General features: G+C 54.8%; 2 protein-coding genes across 2 annotated transcripts in view; one reads left to right on the top strand and one right to left on the bottom strand.

Moving 5' to 3' along the window:
* Positions 1–20,219, top strand: part of HPCA (hippocalcin) — a 226,769-nt gene that overhangs the window by 185,491 nt on the left and 21,059 nt on the right. The gene's annotated exons all lie outside the window — the stretch shown is intronic.
* The window catches only part of TRIM62 (tripartite motif containing 62), a 29,135-nt gene that overhangs the window by 3,888 nt on the left and 5,028 nt on the right, over positions 1–20,219 (bottom strand). The window contains exons 2-4 of the mRNA XM_036445266.2: positions 14,860–14,955; positions 9,602–9,858; positions 7,789–7,904 (exon numbers count right to left, since the gene is read on the bottom strand). Of these exons, the coding sequence (XP_036301159.1) occupies positions 7,789–7,904; positions 9,602–9,858; positions 14,860–14,955 (469 nt within the window). The remainder of the gene's footprint in view (positions 1–7,788; positions 7,905–9,601; positions 9,859–14,859; positions 14,956–20,219) is intronic.

Genomic DNA, 20,219 nt, shown 5'->3' with positions numbered 1-20,219 from the left:
CACACACACACTCACACACACTCACACACACACACACACACTCACACACTCACACACACACTCACACACACACACTCACACACACTCACTCACACACACACTCACACACACTCACTCTCACACACACACACACACACACTCACACACACACACACTCACACACACACACACTCACACACACACACACTCACACACACACTCACACACACTCACACACACACTCACTCACACACACACACACACACTCACACACACACACACACACTCACACACTCACACACACACTCACACACACACTCACACACACACACTCACACACACACACACACACACACACACACACACTCACACACCACACACACTCACACACACTCCACACACACACACTCACAACACACACACACACTCACACACTCACACACACACTCACACACACACACTCACACACACTCACACACACACACTCACACCACACTCACACACACACTCACACACACACTCACACACACACTCACACACACTCACTCACACACACACTCACACACACTCACTCTCACACACACACACACACACACTCACACACACACACTCACACACACACACACTCACACACACACACACACACACACACACACTCACACACACTCACACACACACTCACACACACTCACACACACACACACACACTCACACACTCACACACACACACACTCACACACACACTCACACACACACACACACACACTCACACACAGCTCAATTCCGTGGCTGATCCCCTGGAAACCTTGGCCTCCCAGCAGGTGTGCCCACTCTCCCCTGAGATTCTCTAACATTGGGCCCGCTCCCAATACATCCTGTACCCACATCTTCCAGGGCAAGGACTGTGCGATCCCTTAGCCTCTCCCTGTGCCAGGCGGGAAAGATCTCTGGAAAGGCTCACGCTGCGAGGCTGAGCCGACTTGTGCTATCTTTGGGCGGCAGCACAGCCTGGGTCAGTGGGCCCTGGGCTGGCCACTGGCTGAGCAGAGCTGGCTCTGAGTCTCATGAACTCCTGCCTGTTCACTCCCGCTCCCCTGAGGGAGCTGATGCCCAGCGGGAAGAAGGGAACCTGGAAGCGGCCCTCCTTAGCGTGGAGGACCATTCCCAGGCCGGAGCAAGGCAGAGGGGAGGAGAGCTGGGAAGAAGGAATCCTGCCACCCCTTCCTTGGCGTGAAGGAAGGACTTCATCGGCCTTCTGGAACATTCCTTCTCAGTGAGGCAGGGACGTGGTTACACTTGGCTGGAGCACGGCCCCTACTTCAAGCACCTCTGCTGGCTCTGTCCACGCACAGAAACAAGAACAGCTCAGTGATGGTGACAGAGAACAGCAGACAGCCCTAGACACTGCCTCTGCCCATGTATCCGCTCACAAAGCTGGCCTCTGACATACCAGGCCTCTGTCAGGAGTGAGTTTAGTTTTACATTTTACACCTTTCTGTCCTGTCCTTAGAATCCAGAGGGCTGCCCTGTGAACAGAGGGGCCAACGGAAATACAACTCTCTCTCCGGGGCACTGAAGAGGGAGGGCCATGAGAAGGAAGACACTGAGTCAGAGTGTGAATGTGTTCTCACTGGTCACAGTGCAGCCTGTCAGAAGCACCAGGTTCCTGCCATGGGAGTGGAGGGATTCCCACAGAGGGGTCAGGAGGAGAGAGTCGGAGAGGGCGGAGGAAGTGTGCATGGAGTGTGTGTGTGGGAGTGGGGAGGGGGCAGGAGGGAAAGAAGACTGTCATCAGGCACAGGTGGGCCACTCCTGGCTGTGGAGGCGGGTGATACGCAGGTGCCAACTGCTGGGCCAGAGCGGGCACCACGCCGAGGTGTGGGCAGCAGCAGTTCCGAGTGCTCGCAGCAAGCCGGCCTTCTATCTGAGGTGCCTGGATGCTTGAGGAGGCCAGCAGCAGGCAGAAACTGTGGCTCAGGGCAGAAGGACCAGGAGGGAGACTAGACAGGTAGGAGGGCTCAGCCCCCGACTCTTAAGCCTAGGGAGCATCGCAGGTCAATTCGGGTGCCACTGAGAACGGGGAGGCCACTCTAGGAGGCAGCCCAGTGGGCTGTCCGTGGCTCTGAGATTGGGCCGACAGAAGTGAAGGGAAGGAGGTCCTGGGCACAGAAGCCCGGGCACTGGATGAGGGCAGGGCACACCACTCATTGGCAGGGAAGGCAGAACTAGGGGGCGGAGCCTGATTACAGGGCCTGGCCCCACAGCTCAGGGGCAGGGCTGGAGCAGGTGTTCTTATTAGGCAGAAGGCGTGGCCTGAACCCGAGGGCCACCTCTAGAGCCTCCCACCTCAGCATAAACAGATGGGGCCTGTCTTGGGGCCTCCCTCTCGCCCCCTGGAGGCCAGGCCTAGCAGGAGTTAACAGCCTTCAGCTTCTCCCTTTTAGAAGACGGGCAGGCAGTCCCTCTGCCCATCCTTTATCCTCAGGAGAGGTGACTGAGCCAGGGAAACGAGTCCATTCCTCCGGGGTTTACTATCTTAGAGGTCAGAGCGCCTTCCTAGGTCCCAATACACTGTCTCAGAAAAACAAGAAGCAGGCAGCCTATCTGGTCTCCAGGTAGATTCCTGGTCCGTTTAAGCCTCTCTGAGACCTTGAGGCTAACATGCATTCGGGAAGGAGCATGGGCTGTGGAGGCCCGGGAAATTTCTCTGGGCCATCATTAACCACTCGCTACAGCTGTCCCAGCAGCAGAGAAATCCGCAGTCCAGCACCGTTGCTTGGCAATGAGTGGCGTGTGCCTCTGTTCTCCAGCACAGTGGCTTTGAGCCGGCACGGGCCTGACAGGACAGGAGATACCATAAGCTCTTGCCTTGGCCAGGCCTTTTTAAAAAAGCTGGTCCCCTAGGCCTCCCACCCACTCAGTGCTGACATCTGTCAGGCATCTTCCCACCCACTAGTAGCTGATGGGAATACCAGAGCAGCCCCAGGAACACAGATGACTGCACCCATTTTTCAGAAGAGAAAAGTGAGGCCATGGAGACGTCTCCATGTTCAGTGGCTTGCTCATATTGCTACCTGGGCTGGAAGTAGCATTGGAACATGATTAAGGTCTTTTCAAACATCTCCTTCCCTTTATGTGGCCCCAGAAGGCCTGTTCCATAAGACTGAGGGACCATCTGATATTCAGGATAACAATGACAAGCAGGTACCAAGTACTAAGTTCTGGCTACTTAGCACCAAGAAAGGATTTTATTTAATTCTCACACCTCCTCCCCAGGAAAGGTAAATTACACTTTCCCGATCTGCAGATGAAGAAACAGGCTCAGAGAGGGCAGCGATTTGCCCCGGTCACACAGCTAGGCAGGCAGGGAACATGCTGGACCCAAAAATGACTGGATTCAGATAAGCAGGGGGAGGAGAGAAGAGGCCAGGAGAGGGAGGCGGTAGGAAAATAAGAGAGCAGTGTCTGGTGTCCTTGGAACAATGGCCACCTGGCCTGGCTGGGGAAGAAGTCCATGCCTGGGAGCTGGGACAGTCAGGCCGGCAGTCGGCAGTCGTAGGAGGGTTTCCTGTGTCCGCTGAGGGGTGGGGTGGGGGATGGGCGTGTTAGCAGAGAGTGGAAGCTCCAGAGCAGGGGTGAGGGGATGCGGAGGAGTTCTCAGATGAGCCCATAGGGAGCTATAGAGCTGCAAGGGAGGTGCAGGAAGCTGCTGGAATCCCTGGGCTTGGTCCCTGGGGGCGCCTGCCCCTCCCATCTGGACATAAAGGGCCTTTGGTGCTGGCAGAGAAGCCAGAGTGACTTCACAGGCCCCACAGACAAAGGAAGGGGCCTGGCTAACCAGGTCACTGTTCTCTGAACTCCCCGGGGGCCTCTGTCCTTGGCAGGATGTTCGGGGCACATGTTGCTCTGCTCCCTCAGCCCCTCTTCCTACGGGCAGCTCTCTCTGGGGCAGTGGCTCTCCATTGGGGCGCTCTGCCTCGCAGGGGACCCTGGGCAGACTGAGACACTTCTGGTTACCACAGCTGGGAGGCGTGGGGGCAGGGTGGCATCTAACTGTGTAGACACTAGGGATGCTGCTAAACATCCTACCAGGCACAGGACAGGCCCCTACAACAAGGAATTACCCAGCCCCAGGGTCGATAGTGCTGGGCCTGAGAAACCCTGCCCAGTTCCCACAGCCACGTGCTCCCTGGTGAGGCGGTGCAGATGGGAACACGGGCATCCCTACTTTACAGAGGAAAAAACAGGCTCAAAGGAGGAAGCAGCTTGTCCAAGAATGTGAGGCAAGTTCCTTCAGTCAACAAATGTCTGGGTACCTACTCTATGCCAGAAATCAAGTGATTGCAGAACTGAGACTGGGACTCATTTTTTTTTTTTTTTTTTTTACTCATTCATCAATATACATTTACTGTGCTGGCTGCTGGGGATCTGAAGTGGTACATTAGACCCAGCTCTGGGCCCGTAGGAGCTCACAGTCTAGTGAGAGACAGCCGCACAGACACTGACAAAACAGTGAGATCAGGAAGCCCATGGCTACCTGGAGAAATGTAGGAGGGCTTCCCAGAGGAGGCGTTTATAAACTAAGAGGTGAAGGAGGTAGGAGTTCGCCATCAAAGACGGAGGCTTACATAGAGGGTTGCAGGCTAGGGAGCAGCGTGTGTGCAAGGATGGAGGAGGGAGAACGTAGTCCGTAGGCCACACTTCCCTTGGTGGCAAAGCCCTCAGCTTTCAGCGCTCAGTTCAAATATCTGTTCAGTGATGTTCAACTGGCTCCACCCCCGCTCTATCCGGAGCCTCCCAGTGCCCACTCAGGGCTCCCACAGCCCCTGTGAGTCCCTGGTCATACCCAGTCCTTGTCTTGCTGGACTGTCCGAGTCTATTTGCCCATTTATCTCCCCTATCCCCTGAAAGTGCCTCAGGGGACTTTCAATGCGAGCAGACCAAAAGAATGATCCAGGCAGGTGCAAAGACCACTGACTGCTGTGTGACCTCGGGAAACCAGGGAGCCTGCTGAGCCTCAATCTCCCCACCAGCCTTCCTGGGTTGGTCTGAGGCCAGAGAAAAGCTGGTTAGCTTAGTGGGCAAGGACACAGGCTCTGGGGTCCGACAGATCCTGGATTTAAATCCTGGCTATCTGTTTATAGGCTATGACCGTGGATAAATTCCTAGTAGCTCTATGCCTCAGTCACCTCATCTGAAAAAGCGAGGAGAATAAGTGCCTGGACCTCAAAGGGAGGGTGGGGATAAAAGGGAGAGATCCACCAAAGGACTTGTGTGCATACAGATGAGCCTAACCAGTGGTCAAGGACAATAGGGGGTGGGAGCATGAGTGGGTAGGGGTGGGGGATTGGAATGGGGGGTTGAGGACAAATACGTGATACTTTAATCAATAAAGAAATTAAAAAAAAAAGAATAGATCCAGAGACAAATGGTAGGGGAGGGGGGTAGAGAGCAACCGAAGGACTTATATACATGCATATTAGCATAACCAATGGACACAGACCCTGGGGCAGTGGGGGCTTGCAGGGGGGGGAGGGGTGAGAATTACTGGCGGAGAGGGGAGTCCAATCAGGGAAAAAGGAGACATATGATAAAACTTTAGACAATTAATTAATTAATTAAAAAAAAAAAAAAAAAGAGTGCCTGTTCTTGGGGAGAATTCCCCTCGGTGTTCTTGTCTTGCCCCTCCAGGACCTCGTTCCTGACTCAGGAACACACCAGGCTCCTGGCTGCCGAAAGGCTGGCATCTGCTGCCCTTGTCGGCTGTGTGATTTCGGGAGGGCATCGACCTCTCAGCCCCAGGGTCTACTGACTCTACTGGAGAACTGTTCAGACCCTCCTCCCTCAGCAAACTCCCATCACCTCCTCTTGCCCCTCCTCAGCCCTGAGGATGGCCTTGCTCTCTCCCTCGTGGGAAAGGCGAAGCCATCGGAAGAGACTTCCCACAGCGCCCCTGCCCCTCGGTGCCCATCATCCTACCTTCTCCGGCTCCCAGCAGATCCTGCTCCTCAGCTGTCACTCCAGCGACTCTCGCTCCTTCATCTCCAATTCCGCCTCCTTCTCCTGGGTCTTTCCCATCAGCCCATACATAGGCTGTTGCTTCTCCTGCCTTAACCCAACAGCTGCTGCCACACACTCTCCTTCCGGCAAATAAAACCCCTCGGAAGCACTGTCTCCACACGCCGTCTCCACTTCCTCTCCTCCCATTCTCTCTCAGATGATTTCGTCAGGCTTTTGACCCTACTGCGCCACCAAAATAGCTCCTGTTCAAGTCAGCAAAGACCTCCATGTGGCTAGACGGGAGAGCAGTTTGGGGTCTCTCACACGTGGCGTAGCCACCACCGGCCACTCCCCTCCTGGTAGCACTTTCTCCACTTGGCCTCCAGGATGTGCCAGGGTTTCCTCCTACATCTCTGGCAGCTCCTTCTCCGTCTCCTTGGCTGGGTCCCCCTCCTGTCCCTGCCTGCCCCAAAGCTCCAAATGTTAGAGTGGTCCTCCCTCTCTTCCATCTACCCTCACTTCCCGGGTGAGCTCACCCGGCCCATTCAGGACTGCCCACATGCCCAGGAGGCCGCCCTGACCTTTCTCCTGGGCTGCAGACTCGTCATCTCAGCTGCCTTCTCCACATCGGTACTGAGACACTAACTGGCTTTGCAGACCTCGTGCTCACAAGCCCATCCTTCCAATCACCTCTGCCAAAATCACTGCAGGCTTCCTTGTCTTCTTTTTCTCATTTTCAACCCATTAGCAAATCCTATTGGCAATCCCTTCAAAGTATATCCTAAATCAGACTCCCCTCACCACCTCCACTGTCACCACCATGCTCTAAGTCACCATGCTCTAAGTTCTTGTGTCAAACACAAGGCCCACGGGCCAAATCCATCCCGCCAGGCCTTGCAATGTGGCCCGCACCGCGCTGTCATCACTGCACTCTGCTGCGTTTCCATCGCAATGACAGTGTATGACTGTTCAGTAAACCATTCGGCCCGCGATTTAGGCTGGATTTTAGATTTTGGCCCCTTCTCTGATTGAGTTCGACACCTCTACTCTAAGTTCTCACTCTGGCCGACGGGCCCTCAGGGTCTGGCCACTGCTCCATCTCTGACCTCCTCACTTCAACTTCCCTTCTCACTCATTCCCTTCCAGCCATTCCCTCAGGGCCTTTGCTCCTGCTATTCCTGAGCCAGGAACATTCTTTCCTTGGATGACGCCATGGATCCCTCTCCTTCCTTCAGGTCTTTACTCCCATGCCTCCTTCTCAGTGTGGTCCAACTGGATCCCCAATCTAAGATCTCTATTCTACCTCAGAGCCCCCGAGCCCCTTTCCTATCCTTATCGTTATTTAATAAACTATGTATTTCTTCTATTTACCTTGGTTTCTTCCTCTCTCTACCCTAGAATGTGAGATCCACGAGAACAGGGATTTTTGCCCGTTTTGCTCACTGCTATATCTCTAGCACCTAGTATAGTGCCTGGTGTGAGGGAGGTGCTTTATATATACTGTACTTACAAAATGAATGAGTGACCTGCCCAGGGCCTCAGGCTCTTCACCTGGAGAATGGGTATACTAATAAAATCTTCCTCCTGGGGTTGTACGAGGATTCTTTGAGCCAAGTGATTGTGTAGGTGCCCAGCATAGGCTCTGGAACATAGTAGGTGTTCAGCAAAGCACTCTTTTCATCCCTTGGCCCTGCCCCCTTCCTGTGTTTAAAAAAGGGGGCTGGGCTGGGATGTGCTCAAGAGACCTCAGTCCATGAGCATTCTTGCCTCTTCCTGGACACTCTTGATGACAGGCAGGCAGGGCCTTACCTGGGTGGATATCCTGGAACAGGGACTTCCAGATGGTGTACTGCAGGGGGCCTGTGTACTTGGAGGTTGGAAAGTCCTCATACGTCAGATTACTCTCATGGATTTTCCCTTTGAGCCTGGAAGGAGAGCAGGAGAGCAGGTTGCATTGGGGGCTGGATTCCTGTCCCCACACTGGCCACCTTCAGGGTAGCAGACACAGGGTGAGGTCATGTGTGCAAAGTAGCCAGACCCAGATTCAAGTGCCTGCTTGTACCACTTCCTACCTCTCTAGCTATCAGCCTCAGTTTCCTCCTCTTTAAAAAGGGTACTATATGGCATCTGCCTTCTTGGTTGTAAGGATTACATGGCATAACATATATAAAATGCTTTGCACAGGGCTTGGCTCATGGCCAACACCAAATACATGATGTTAACTATCAGTACTGATCATCAACAGACCAATAATTAAGTGTTAATAATTAAGGGTGCTCAGAGAGACCAGGGGTTGAATCCCAGCTTTCCCACATACTATTGAGGAGCCTTAGCCAACTGATCCAGTTTCTCTGAGCCTCAGTTTCTACGTGTGTGAAATGGGGATGATAGTGGTAACTACTTTCAAGGAGGCTATTTATTATATATTAGAAGCCTGTTGCATGAAGGTTTGTGCTCGAATGGGCTTTCCTTTCCCTGGGCTGCCGGCACCACCTTTCCACTCTGGCCCAGCCCCTTTCCACTCAGGCTCTGGGAGCCACCTCTTTCCACTCCAGCCCCACCTTCCCATGCTGTCCAGAGGCCCTGAGGGGCCGGAGGTGGGGCAGAACACCTGCATCCTGTCCTCATCATTGAGCACCTGTGTATGCAAATTAACCACCATCTTTGTTGGGTTAATTTGCATATCACTCCTGATTGGCTAGTGGTGTAGTGGAGGTATGGTCAGTTTACGTTTGTCTATTATTAGGTAAAACTAGAGGTCTGGTGCATGAAAATTCATGCACTGGAGGGGGGCATCCCTCAGCCTGGCTTGTCCCCTCTCATAGTCTGGGAGCCCTCAGGGGCAGGAGGCAACCTGGCGATCAGAGGAAGGAGATGCCCCTATCACACCTCTGCTGCTGCCACTGTCGGCACCACAAGCTATGGTCAGCTCTGGTTACCTGAGCCTTGGGCAGCCCTGGGTCACTGGGCAACCGCCAGCCAAGGCTTTCCTGTGCCTTGGGCCGGCCCTGGGTGGCTGGGGGGGCTGAGGGTGGGTCTGGCTGCATTGTGTACCTGCCACTCCTCCTCTCCAGCTGGGCTGAAAGGACTGTGGGACTCTGGTAGCAGGCTGAGGGGAATAGGTGCCACCATCTTGTGGCTATGGGTGCCACCATCATTGTGAGAGTGTGACTGTCAATTTGCATATTCCCTCTTAATTAAATAGGACTGTGGTTGACAAACTCATTAGTCACAGTGCCAAATATCAATATTAAAACAATTGAAATTTTTTTGAGAGTCAAATTTTTTAAATTTAAACTATATAGGTAGGTACAATGTTATTAACTTAATTAGGGTACAGTTTGCCGACCACTGAGATAGGATAATATGCATGTTATTATAAATCATATAAATCTGTAAGTAACAAACATATTAAGACACAAGTAATATACTATATTATGAAACTATAAATACAAAGCCTTTAGCACAGACTCTGGCATACAACAGATGTCCTATACATTTGATAAAGATTGAATGAATGAATTCTCTGCTACCCACTTCATCTATCTCCATTTCTACCACCTCCCATGGGCTCAGTAGGGAACACCCTCCTCAGGAAGGCCCCCAACAGGCAGGCACTTGCCTCTCGGACAGGGAGGCCACCCCGGCCAGGAAGGTGTGCCGGTCGGTCTCGGCCAGCCGCTCCTGCAGGATCTGGGCGCCCTCCTGCACCTTGTGCAGCTGCTGGCTGTAGCGCTGGACCTTCTGCTCGATGTCAGTGAGTGTGCGCGCGGTGTCGGCCTCCAGCTCCTCCAGCATGGCCTTCTGCCGCTCCCGCAGCAGCCGGTGCAGCCGCTCGAACGCCTCGCCGATGGTGGTCCGCAGGCTTTTGGTGGAGGACTGGGGGGACAGCCGTCAGGGTTACGTTAGGGGGAGTAGATGGGGTGATGCCTGGATGAGAGATGGACACCCAGAGTCTTGGCATGTAGAGAGGAAGGAAGGATGGGAAAGGGCACACTTGGGGCGAGAATAGCGCATGCAAAAGCACGGTGGTATGCACTGACTGGCATGGCCAGGCACAGCACATGATTCCGTATGCCCTGTGAGGAAGCCAATGAGACAGTCCAGGTAAGACAATGAGGCACAAACGAGAGGATAGGCAAAGGGACATGTAGGGTGTGGAAAGGGTCTTTGACTGATTGGCTGGAGGTAGGCGAGAAAGTTGTGAGGATGACACCCAGATTTTGGGCTTAGGGTCAGAGGGATGAGAAGCTGGGAGATGGGTGGGAAGAAAGCTGGAGGGCAGGGGGCGGGGTAAGGAAAAGATGTTGAGTTCAATCTGTGAAGTCTTTATTTTTTTAGAAAAAAATCACTCCTGGGCTCAGGCAAAATGATAACGAGATGGCATCTCAGAAGCTTTATCAGCTGCAATGTGCTGGGCAAACCTTGGTGGTCGCTCACCCTGTCCTGCCACCCCCGAGGCCAAGGAACAAGAGCTGGAGGCTAAGGCCATTATCAGAGGAGGCAAGCACGGACTTTAGTGGTTCTCTCTGCCCCCACAAGCATGGCAGACCCAGAAGGGGGCTGAGTGGTGTGCAGTGTTTCCCAAAGTGTGGTACGTGTACCCCCAGGGGTACGGGAAGAGTTTGGTGGGGGTATGCGTTGCACCGGAGTTTGGTGGGGATATGCACTGCTCCGTGCTTAGCTGCACCTAATTCGTACAATTCTCATGAGTACGAGGGGTACTCAGCGTTAGGAAAACGATAGAAGGGGTACACATATGTCAAAAGTTTGGGAAACACTGGTGTAGGGCACAGGCTTTTGTGCCCACAGTGTGGGTGAGGATCCCAGCTCTGGGTCTTGAGTAGGGCAGCCTCAGTTGCCTGCTGTCTATGAACCTTAGTTTTTTTATCTGTGCAAAACTGAATGGTGAAGACTGAATGAGGGGATGTTCACAAAACGCATGGCGTTGTTCAAGGAGCAGAAAAAGAGCCTGGTCATTAAAAAGGCATCAGTTCTGACAGACGCATCCTAGAAGTTCTCCACTGAGAGACGGCTTCTGAGCTGCGGCCTGAAGAATGAGCGGATGTCAATCGCGGGCGAGGAGAACAGGAAGAGGGAGCAGCGCCAGTCAGGATGACACGCACGGGGCGCACGAGTGTGGCCAGGCGGCAGCAGTGTGTGGGGCCTGCCTCTGCGATTTTACTTTGTGGGATTCTGGCTGGGAGTTCACCAAGTCAGGGACCCTGCTGTGTACAGTGCCCAGGGCTCTGTGGGAGGCTCCACAAAGGCTCAATTAGGGCCAGTTTCCTCCCGTCTCAGCTGCAGAGAGAGCTGCTGGCAGTGGGCCAGCCTCCCTGCGCATGCCCACCCAGAGCGCCAGGCAGACAAAGGGGTGGAGGGGAGGCTGGGGACAGACAGCCGATGACTGAGCCCCCCACCCAGGGAGGGCAGAGGCTTCTGCAGCGGCAGGTCACGGCAGGTCACGATGAAGAAATGGGGCCTGCCCTTCCTACACCATCTGCTGCTGCCCCCAAAAGGTCCCCAAATTGCAGGGCCACCCCTTCCAGTTCCCCCTCAACCAAGCTGCAGCAGCATCTGGCTCACCGGCCACTCTCTACTTATCGAAAGTTCTGGTTTGCCTCCCACCTATATGGCTGCTCCCTCTCTGCCACCCCTGTTCCGTAGGGTGTGTCTGGGCCAGCCCCCCCCCACCACCACCACCACCATTCTCATCCTCCATGCCCTCCACCCTCTCCGGCTCTCGCTGCTTTGAGGAGGGCCCCCATGTCCTTATCGGTGGCCTTGCATGACTCCTGAGCCCCACGCTCATTTTCCCACCTGCCTCCTCCACACACACCCCAGGATGCCATAGGCCCTCCCACTCTTTCGATCCAAAGTCAGCTCTGTGTCTTGGCCAACAAACCCGCTGCCGGAGTGACCCTTCTGATGTGTAAACGGGGCCTCGGCCCATCCTCCGTCTGAGAACCTCTCTAGGCTCCTTGGGGACTGGTGAGACTCGGGATTCCTTAGCCTGGCATTCGGAGTCCTCGGTTCATCCCAGCTTCCCTTCTAGTGCCTCTGCACTGCAATTCCACCCGCCCGGGAAGAATACCCCAACAGAGAGCGTATCCACCTGGCAAACGCCTACTGATCCCGCGAGGCCCGGCTGTCTCCTCCGTGGCACCTGCTTTAGCTTTTCAGGCAGTGAGTCAAATGTTCCCAGAGCGTTTTGTAAATACGTTTTACTACACGGTCCCAGATCTTATGTGGCTCCCAGCTATTAGATCCATCCCTTGCCGAAACCGGTTTGGCTCAGTGGATGGAGCGTCGGCCGGCAGACCGAAAGGTCCCGGGTTCGATTCTGGTCAAGGGCATGTACCTTGGTTGTGGGCACATCCCCAGTAGGGGGTGTGCAAGAGGCAGCTGATCGATGATTCTCTCTCATCGATGTTTCTAACTCTCTGTCCCTCTCTCATCCTCTCTGTAAAAAAAAAAAAATATATTAAAAAAAAAATCCATCTCTCACCCCATGGGAATGATGTCTTCCTCGCTTCTTTCCTCCTCCCCCTCGACCCCCCAGTGTCCATCCCATGGCCTGGCACAAGGCTGGTGCAGTCAGGACCTGCCTGAGAGATGAAGGAGGGAAGGATCTTGCCCACGATTTCTCTGTAGAGGTGGTGCAGATCCCATCTTATTTCTAGAGGGGAGCCCCGTGTCCCCAGGACAGGAGAGGATGGGCAGGGGAGGTGGGAGAGGCCAGGAGAGGGCAGCTCAGAAGTGGAACATCAGAGGGACAGCCACCCCAGGAGACCCAAATATAGTTTCCTGACCTGCCTGGCTCGCTGGCCACAAAGCCAGGGATCTTGCTGAGGACACCCCAGCACGAGGCGGGAACAGGCACTAGGCTCTGACATCAGCGGACAGCGAGCTCCTGATTGGCCACGTACTAGCCCCGGGGCCTCAGGTCAGTCTGTCAAGCGCTCTGTGTCTCATTTTCCCTGCTGATGAAATGGAGATACCTCCAAAGGCGTTTCCAACCACACACACACTTATTTGTTCTGCAATTATGAACTGTGCGGTCTGAGAGTCCTACTGTCGTGGAGGTGACGTAGTGTGAGGCTCCATGAGACAAGGAATGGGAAGCAATTCCTAATGGAGAAAGGTTTCGCTTACCCGCTGTGTCCCGGTTACCACAGTTCTTTCTGTGGCAGAGCCACCTCTGCCTCACCCCCAACCCCTTTGGTACAACGGCTGGGAAAGCAGCCCCCACCCCAGCCCACCACATCCCTGGGAACACCCTGGGGCCATTTCAGAAAAACACCCTGCCAGGAATGCGTCACCCAGACAGGGCCGACCAAGGAAAACACGGGGCCTGTGGGGAGAGGTCAGACAGCCCCTCAGGCTGGGCCGCTGGAGGAGCAGGCGCCGGCAGGAAAGCCGAGTCAGGCACCAGGTGAAATATGACCTCAAAGCATCCATAGGCATTTCTTGTATAAACACCCAGTCCAGACAGGAAGCAGGGCTGGGGGAACTGGAGGGTAGGTGGCCCCCCAGGACCTCCCAGAGGTAGACAGATGGACAGGAAATCGGGGGAGGAAGAGGTCAGTGGAGAAAAACAATGGGGGGAGGGGGAAGAAGAGGAGAGAAGAGAATGCTGGGGAGAAGGAATAGGCCACATTCCCCCCCTCATCCAGGCAGAGGCTTCCACCGGCTTCTCTTTGTGTACACTCACCAGGCAGATCGGGAAACCGAGGCCGTGAGAAGCAGACAGGCCAGAGTTCTGTGACTGTTTCTCATTGGTTGCTCGCAGAGGGTCCTGCCCAGAGGCCCTCTGGAATGTTCTCTAGGGAAATGTCTGCAACCCCACAGCAGATTGCCAGCATGGGGCACAGAGCTGGATCTCCCGGTGCGTCCTCCTGAGGCCCAGAGCATTCCTAAGGCTCTGCCCCAGCTGCTGCTGGCAGTGAAGTCACACAGTGAGCAGTGCGTGGGGCCTCAGAATCCACAGCCCTCCTCTCAAGGCCCAGAAAAAAGGCTTTTCTTTTTCAATCGCTGTGGCCAGAGACAGGAGGGGTTGACCCTGTTTTTCAGAGCCCATAATCCCAGGCCTGAGTCAGACAGGGGAGATATCAGGCCTGGCCCACACATCATCGGGAGAGTTTCAAGGGAAGATGCTCAGGGCTGGCTCCTCAGTCAACAGGCCTGGTTCATCATGTAGGAGGAAAAAGACCCCTGCAGGGAGCCGCAGAGGGGCGGTTTCCAGGACCTCTGGTCCCACCTCAACCTCCACCCAAACCAGGAAGGGTGCGGGATCCACCCTTCATCCAAGAATAAGGTGACCAGACGTCCTGATTTTTAACAATTTGTCCCGCGGCGATTCGGGACTTTTTTAAAACGCCGCGGGACAAATTGTTAAAAATCGAGACTGTTGCCAAAACTGGTTTGGCTCAGTGGATAGAGCGTCAGTCTGTGGACTGAAAGGTCCCGGGTTCGATTCCGGTCAAAGGCATGTACCTTGGTTACGGGCACATCTCCGGTGGGAGTGTGCAAGAGGCAGCTGGTTGATGATTCTCTCTCATCGATGTTTCTAACTATCTATCCCTCTTAATTCCTCTCTGTGAAAAGTCAATAAAATATATTTTAAAAAAATTATTCATCACTTAAAAAAAAGAAATCGGGACTGTCTCGGGCGGGACGTCTGATCACCTTATCCAAGCACGAACCCAAATCCTAGCTCTCAGTTACCCTGCACTAAGTCCCACCTCATTTACCTTTGTTGAAGCCTCAACCTCGGCTCCGCCCCTCATCTTCCCTCTGGCCCCGCCCCCTCTGGCCCGCCCCGCCCCCTCCGGCCCCGCCCCGCCCGGCCAGTCACCTCCTGGGCCGGGCCCTGCTCACCTTGTTCTCCGCCAGCTGTCGCTTGAGCAGCTGCAGCGCCTCCGTGTGCTCCCGCTCGCTGTCCTGGAGGGCCTGAAGCTGCTCCTTCAGCTCCCTCTGGAAAGAAAGAGTCCCATTTTACAGTGCTTGCCAGTTCCCGCGATGTGAACACTCCCACCAAAGCCGGTTTCAGGCTATCAATGTGGGGTCCCAGGACACGGGGCTACACAGGAAGAGGTTTGCACCGTCAGCTCTCAGGAGCCGGTGCCAGCTGGCTCCAGCACACAGCGGCCTGGGGCCCTTCCCCATAGACGTGTTTTGTACGTGGAGGAGAAATACACCCTCAGCTAATTTCAGCTCCTTCCGTCAGGTCTGTATTGCTGACAGCTGGGAGTCATTCCTAAAGGATTCCTGTGTGAGAGAGAGTCTTGGAGCAGATGGACTAGTTCTCCCTGGAGACTTGAAGGAACCCTGCCCATCTGTTCTTCAGGCTCTCCCTGACTGCCTTGGGTCTGTCCAACTTGGGATATGGCCTGGCAGACACACAGATGTCTGAGGAGGTGGCCAAGAGCTACACGCCTCCCCCTTGGTGGTCCTCATGGGTCCACAAATGTCCCAGCCACCCAGGCGGCTCTTTAGTTTCTGAGAAAACTGCCCTGGAGGCTACATTCTGCACCTAGCTCAGGGAACCCCAGGCCTCGGACAACTTCCTTCCTGCCTTCAGGGCTGGAACAGAGCCAGCCGGCCTGCCCCTTCCTCTTGGACCCCGGGAGCAATGGAACCCTCATTTGTCCACTCCATGAACACGTGCTGAGGCCTTCATGGGCCCCACATGATGCTGTGTCAGAGACAGGGAGAGTGATGAGGGGCGAGTTTCAATCCATGATGCCTCAGGAGGGGTGCGGATGAGTTGGGAGGAAGGTAGGAACACAGACATGGATGCTTCTCTCTCTCCTCCTTCTTCCTTCCTCCTTTCCACTCTCTCTAAAAATCAATGGAAAAATAGCCTCAGGTGAGGATTAAAAAAAAAAAAAAGTTACCCGTCAATCTCCCCTACAAGATTGTGGGCTGTCAAGGGCTGTCCGATAGATTTTCACATTCTCAGTACCTAGGACAGGGCCAGTGGTTTGGGTGTGAATCTGCCCTGGGAAGAGCTGGGCAAGTCAGACTTCTGAAAGGGTGGGAGGGAGGATCTCTGGTACTTCCCACCCCACACACCCCCTACACACACCCCCGGCTTCCCACATGCCTGGTTCAGAGGCTGGCTCTTCCACACACTAACTATGTGACCTTGAGCATGTACCCTGACTTCTCTGTGCCCCAGTTCCTCATCTATGAAATGGGGATAATAATACCTTCTAGGGTTGGATAAGATGAGGTAACAGTAAGAAGTATTTAGTAACCTCAAAGGAAATCACAAGGCAGGCACATGTTTTCGTTGTTTTTTTTAAAAAATATGAAGTAATATGTTTATCCAACTGTTTCATTAATTCAATTTCTAGTTAAAAGATCAGAGGGTTAAGTAAGGGAAATGTACAGAATTTGTACCGCTGCGAGGACACAGACAGGGCAGAGCCTGGCATACAGAGTGCTCAGGGGATGGATGGTCACCATGGCCCAGGCTTCTGAGCCACCTCTCCGTGTCCTCCCCCCTTGCTGTGTTCAGGCCCCTCCCTGCCCCTCAGGAAGCCAGAGCAGGAAGGGGACCCAGGTACTATTTGGTCCAACCCCCTGGACTTCATGAACAGGAAATTAAGGTCCAAGGAAAGGGACTGCATGGCCCACAGCCACACGGATTGACACAGGAGAACCAACCGGATTCCCAGCCGAGGTCAGGCACGAAACATGAAGCTACTGATAGACTAAGTGATAGGGCTAACCGAGAGGCAGGGCACTGGCGATGCCAGGGCTCAGGACCAGAGGGGCTGGACGTGGCGTGATTTGGGTTTGGATTTCACGGGCGTCATGTCACCTGATTCTCACCTCCATCTCACAGAGGGGGCAATGGAAGCTCAGAGAGGTCAAGCAGCTGGCCTAAAGTCACACAGCTCAGGAGGGGCTCTGAGGGACTCCAAATCCATGCTGGACAGCCTCGGCTGCTCTGTCTCCCACTCAGTGCAACATCACCCGTGGTCAGGCTTTGGGCCAGCCACTCGAGGGTACAGACACAGTCCTTGCCCTTGAGGAGCCTGCAGTTAGCCGGAGAGGCAGAAACTAGCCAGGGAGAACAGAATAAACACGGAGGGATGGCCTAGGAACCAATCCAGCTGGCTGCCACCAGCGGTGTTTGTGACACTGTCTCCACCTGTTTCCCAATCTGTAAGTGCAGAGAACAGCACAGGCTCCTTGGGGTTCAGGATGAGATGACCTCACTCATGACCTGACACGATGCCTAGGATGTGCTGTCACTCCTAGTTGTTGCCATTATCGTCATAACAATGACAATCACAGGTGACATAGGGACTCAGGCCTGCGGAGCTTCCAGGAAAGAGTTTATTTCTGACGAACAGGTGGGCAGGGTTCCTTCAAGTCTCCAGGGTGGGGCCCAAACATTCCCACGGAGAGAACTTGTCAGGCAGGGGCACACCTGGCTGTGCAGGAAGTGGGGGGCCCGCAGGGGATGGCTGGAGCCAAGTATATGGCAGCGGTGGAGTCACAAGATGGAAAGGCCCTGGGGCTAGCTCCATGAGGGTGCGGGTGGAGAAGGCTTGAGTGGGAGCTGGGCAGGGCAGGAGGGGGGGACCGGAGGATGCACCTGCAGCGGGCAGAGCCACATCTGCACCTCCTGCGGAGGCGAGGGGCAGAGGCAGGGCTGGTGCATGGAGCACTCAGCTACGTAAATACTCAGGCGAGAGGCTCTTGGGCTCCCATAGGTTTGGAGAGGACAGCAGCTGTGGGGACACAGGTCCTCAAGGCCAGACCTCCCTCTTGAGCGGCCACCCCTCTCCCAGCCCAGGAGAGAAAGCTGCCTCAGGAAGCCATCTCTCCTTGACTTCAGGGGCCCTTCAGCTCCTCACTGATCAGTGCAGCCCAGGGGGGACCACGTGAGTCTGGCGTCAGGAAAGCCCCGGCTCCAATCCCGGCTGCACTTTGCTTCCTCAGGGCCCGCCTCTCAGGGCGTATCTGTCCAATGGGGATGAGAGCCACTCACAGGGCCGTGATGAGGGTTAGATGAGTGGGCTCCTATGAAAGGGCCCAGTGTGGTGCTGGCACATAGTGGGTGCTCAGGCTCTCCCCTTCTCCGTGCACCGGTACCGCCCTCTCTTCCCTCCTCTGCCCCGAGGATGCCGGAAATCTTAATAAGGCAAACTGAACCTGCTTCCCCTTGTCCTCTCCTCCCAACCCCTCCCGGTGCCCAGAACCCCGGATGCTCCTGTTCCTCCCTGCAGGACTGAACTCTTGCATTTCTTCGCTGTCTCTGAGCCCCACCACTCGGTCCATTCTGAGCTTCGCAGTCTCTGGCTACACCTCCTGTCTGCTCCCCAGCCTCAGGCTCTCCCATCAGTCCACCCTGAGAAGATCAGACCAGGCCACACTCGCCTGCCCAAACCCATTCCTGGCTCCCCGGCATCTCCAGGGTCAGATTCGAGCCCCTTGGGCTGGGGGACGGTGTATTCAAGGTCCTTTTGACCTGGTCAAGCTTCCCTTTCCGCTTTCCCCCATATACCTTCCCCTCCAGCCACAACAAACCACCTGGGCATGGGCTCACTTCCATGCCTGACCCTGGTCAGACTCTGGTAACCCAAGTCCCAGTTCCAGCTTCAGTGATACTCAGCACAGTTTCTGAGCCTCAGTTTCCTCATTTGAAAATTGGAGTGATGGGACTCAATTCACAGGCTGCTGGTGAAGACTGAGAGGGGGACAGAGAACCACGGCAGGGCCAGGGCTCATTCATTCTCTCCCGGGCCCCACACAGGCCTTGGGCTGGAGTGTCAGCCGAGAACATTCCTTAGTGAATCTCTGGACCCAAGGGGAACCCACCTCCAAGTCGTCCACCCCCACCCCACTGTCCAAGCAAATCTCAAGGTCCCGGAGGTAAAGGCTGGATGAGAGTCCACAGAGTTCTGGCCTAACCTTGGGCAAGTCCATTTCTCCATCCGGAAAGGGGGGAGAGGGTGGAACTGGATGGCCTCCGAGCTCCCTCCCCATCCAGGTGCTCCCCAAGGCAGTGAGACTCTTGGTGGGGAGGCTGAGTTCTGAGCTGGACAGACCCCCGTCTGAATCCCTCTCTGCCTCCCACTTACAAGGTACGGAGCGCTCAGCCTCCGAGTCTTCACTGGGTGCAGTGGGTGGAGCCCCACTCGGGGAGCAGGGAAAGAATGAAGGGCCGTTGGGAGGATTCAATGCCTGTAACAGCACCTGGCACACAGCAAGGGCCTAAGAAACTTCTTTAGCCAGTGGAGGGTGTTGTTGTTGTTTTTTTAGAGTTGTTATTATTTCTGTTGTTGTCACTCCTCACCAGATCCTTTTCTCTATCTAAAATAAACAACTCTAAGTTTCTATACTGTAGCCTGTGCTCAGCCAAGGTGGCCTGGATGAGCTGGGCATTCCTGGCTCCAAAGACACCTGTGAGGAGGGACGCGGAGAGGCCAACAGCTAGCTCCGGGTTTGACTAACTGCCAGCCTGGCCGCCATGGAGGCAGCTGTCTGCCCATAAATCCTGCCCTGTCCTGGGACACAGACAACCTGGCTGCCTCCCTGTCCTTCGTATCTGCCATTTCTTTGGAGGGGAAGCAACTCTCTCCCCCTCTTTACACAGGAAGTGGACAGTCTTGTTCCTACTTCCATTTCCAGAGAAGCAGTACCTTCCATTCAGGTGGAGTGAGCAGGATTGGAACCCAGCCCCCCACCCCTGATCTTTCTCTGTGCGGCTGTCTGGGCATCTCTGGGTCACCACACCCGGTTTTTCAAGGCTCCCATCCAAGGCGGATCCACCTCTGTCTCCCTCGGTAGGAAGGCGGCCTTGGGAAAGGCTCCAATGGTCACATGAGGCCCGGAGGGGGTGTTTGAGACGGAATCAGATCCCTTCTCAGGCGAGGAAGCTGAGATGGCCAGAGAACAGCACACTATGCCTGACTCAGATGCCATCCAGCCACCTGCCCTCGGGGCATCAGCTGGTACAGGTGGCCTGTGTCCTTGGCCTGACCCTGGGCCGAGAACTTGGAATACAAAGACAGGCAGGACCCGGCTCTCAGAAGTAGCTCGCAGGCTATGAGCAGCCCAGTCAGACTGGCTTCCAATTCTGCCTCTGCTATTTACTAGCTGGCTGGCTGAACAAGTCCCTGCATTCCTGAGTCTCCGTTTCCTTATCTGTAAAAGGAACAAATTACAGAACCCACTGGACAGGGTGTTATGAAGATTAAACGAGGCAATACCAGAAA

The sequence above is a fragment of the Pipistrellus kuhlii genome, unplaced genomic scaffold (genome assembly GCF_014108245.1).
Source record: "Pipistrellus kuhlii isolate mPipKuh1 unplaced genomic scaffold, mPipKuh1.p scaffold_m20_p_2, whole genome shotgun sequence".
Lineage (NCBI taxonomy): Eukaryota > Metazoa > Chordata > Mammalia > Chiroptera > Vespertilionidae > Pipistrellus > Pipistrellus kuhlii.
This window is presented reverse-complemented; position numbering and strand designations above follow the sequence as displayed.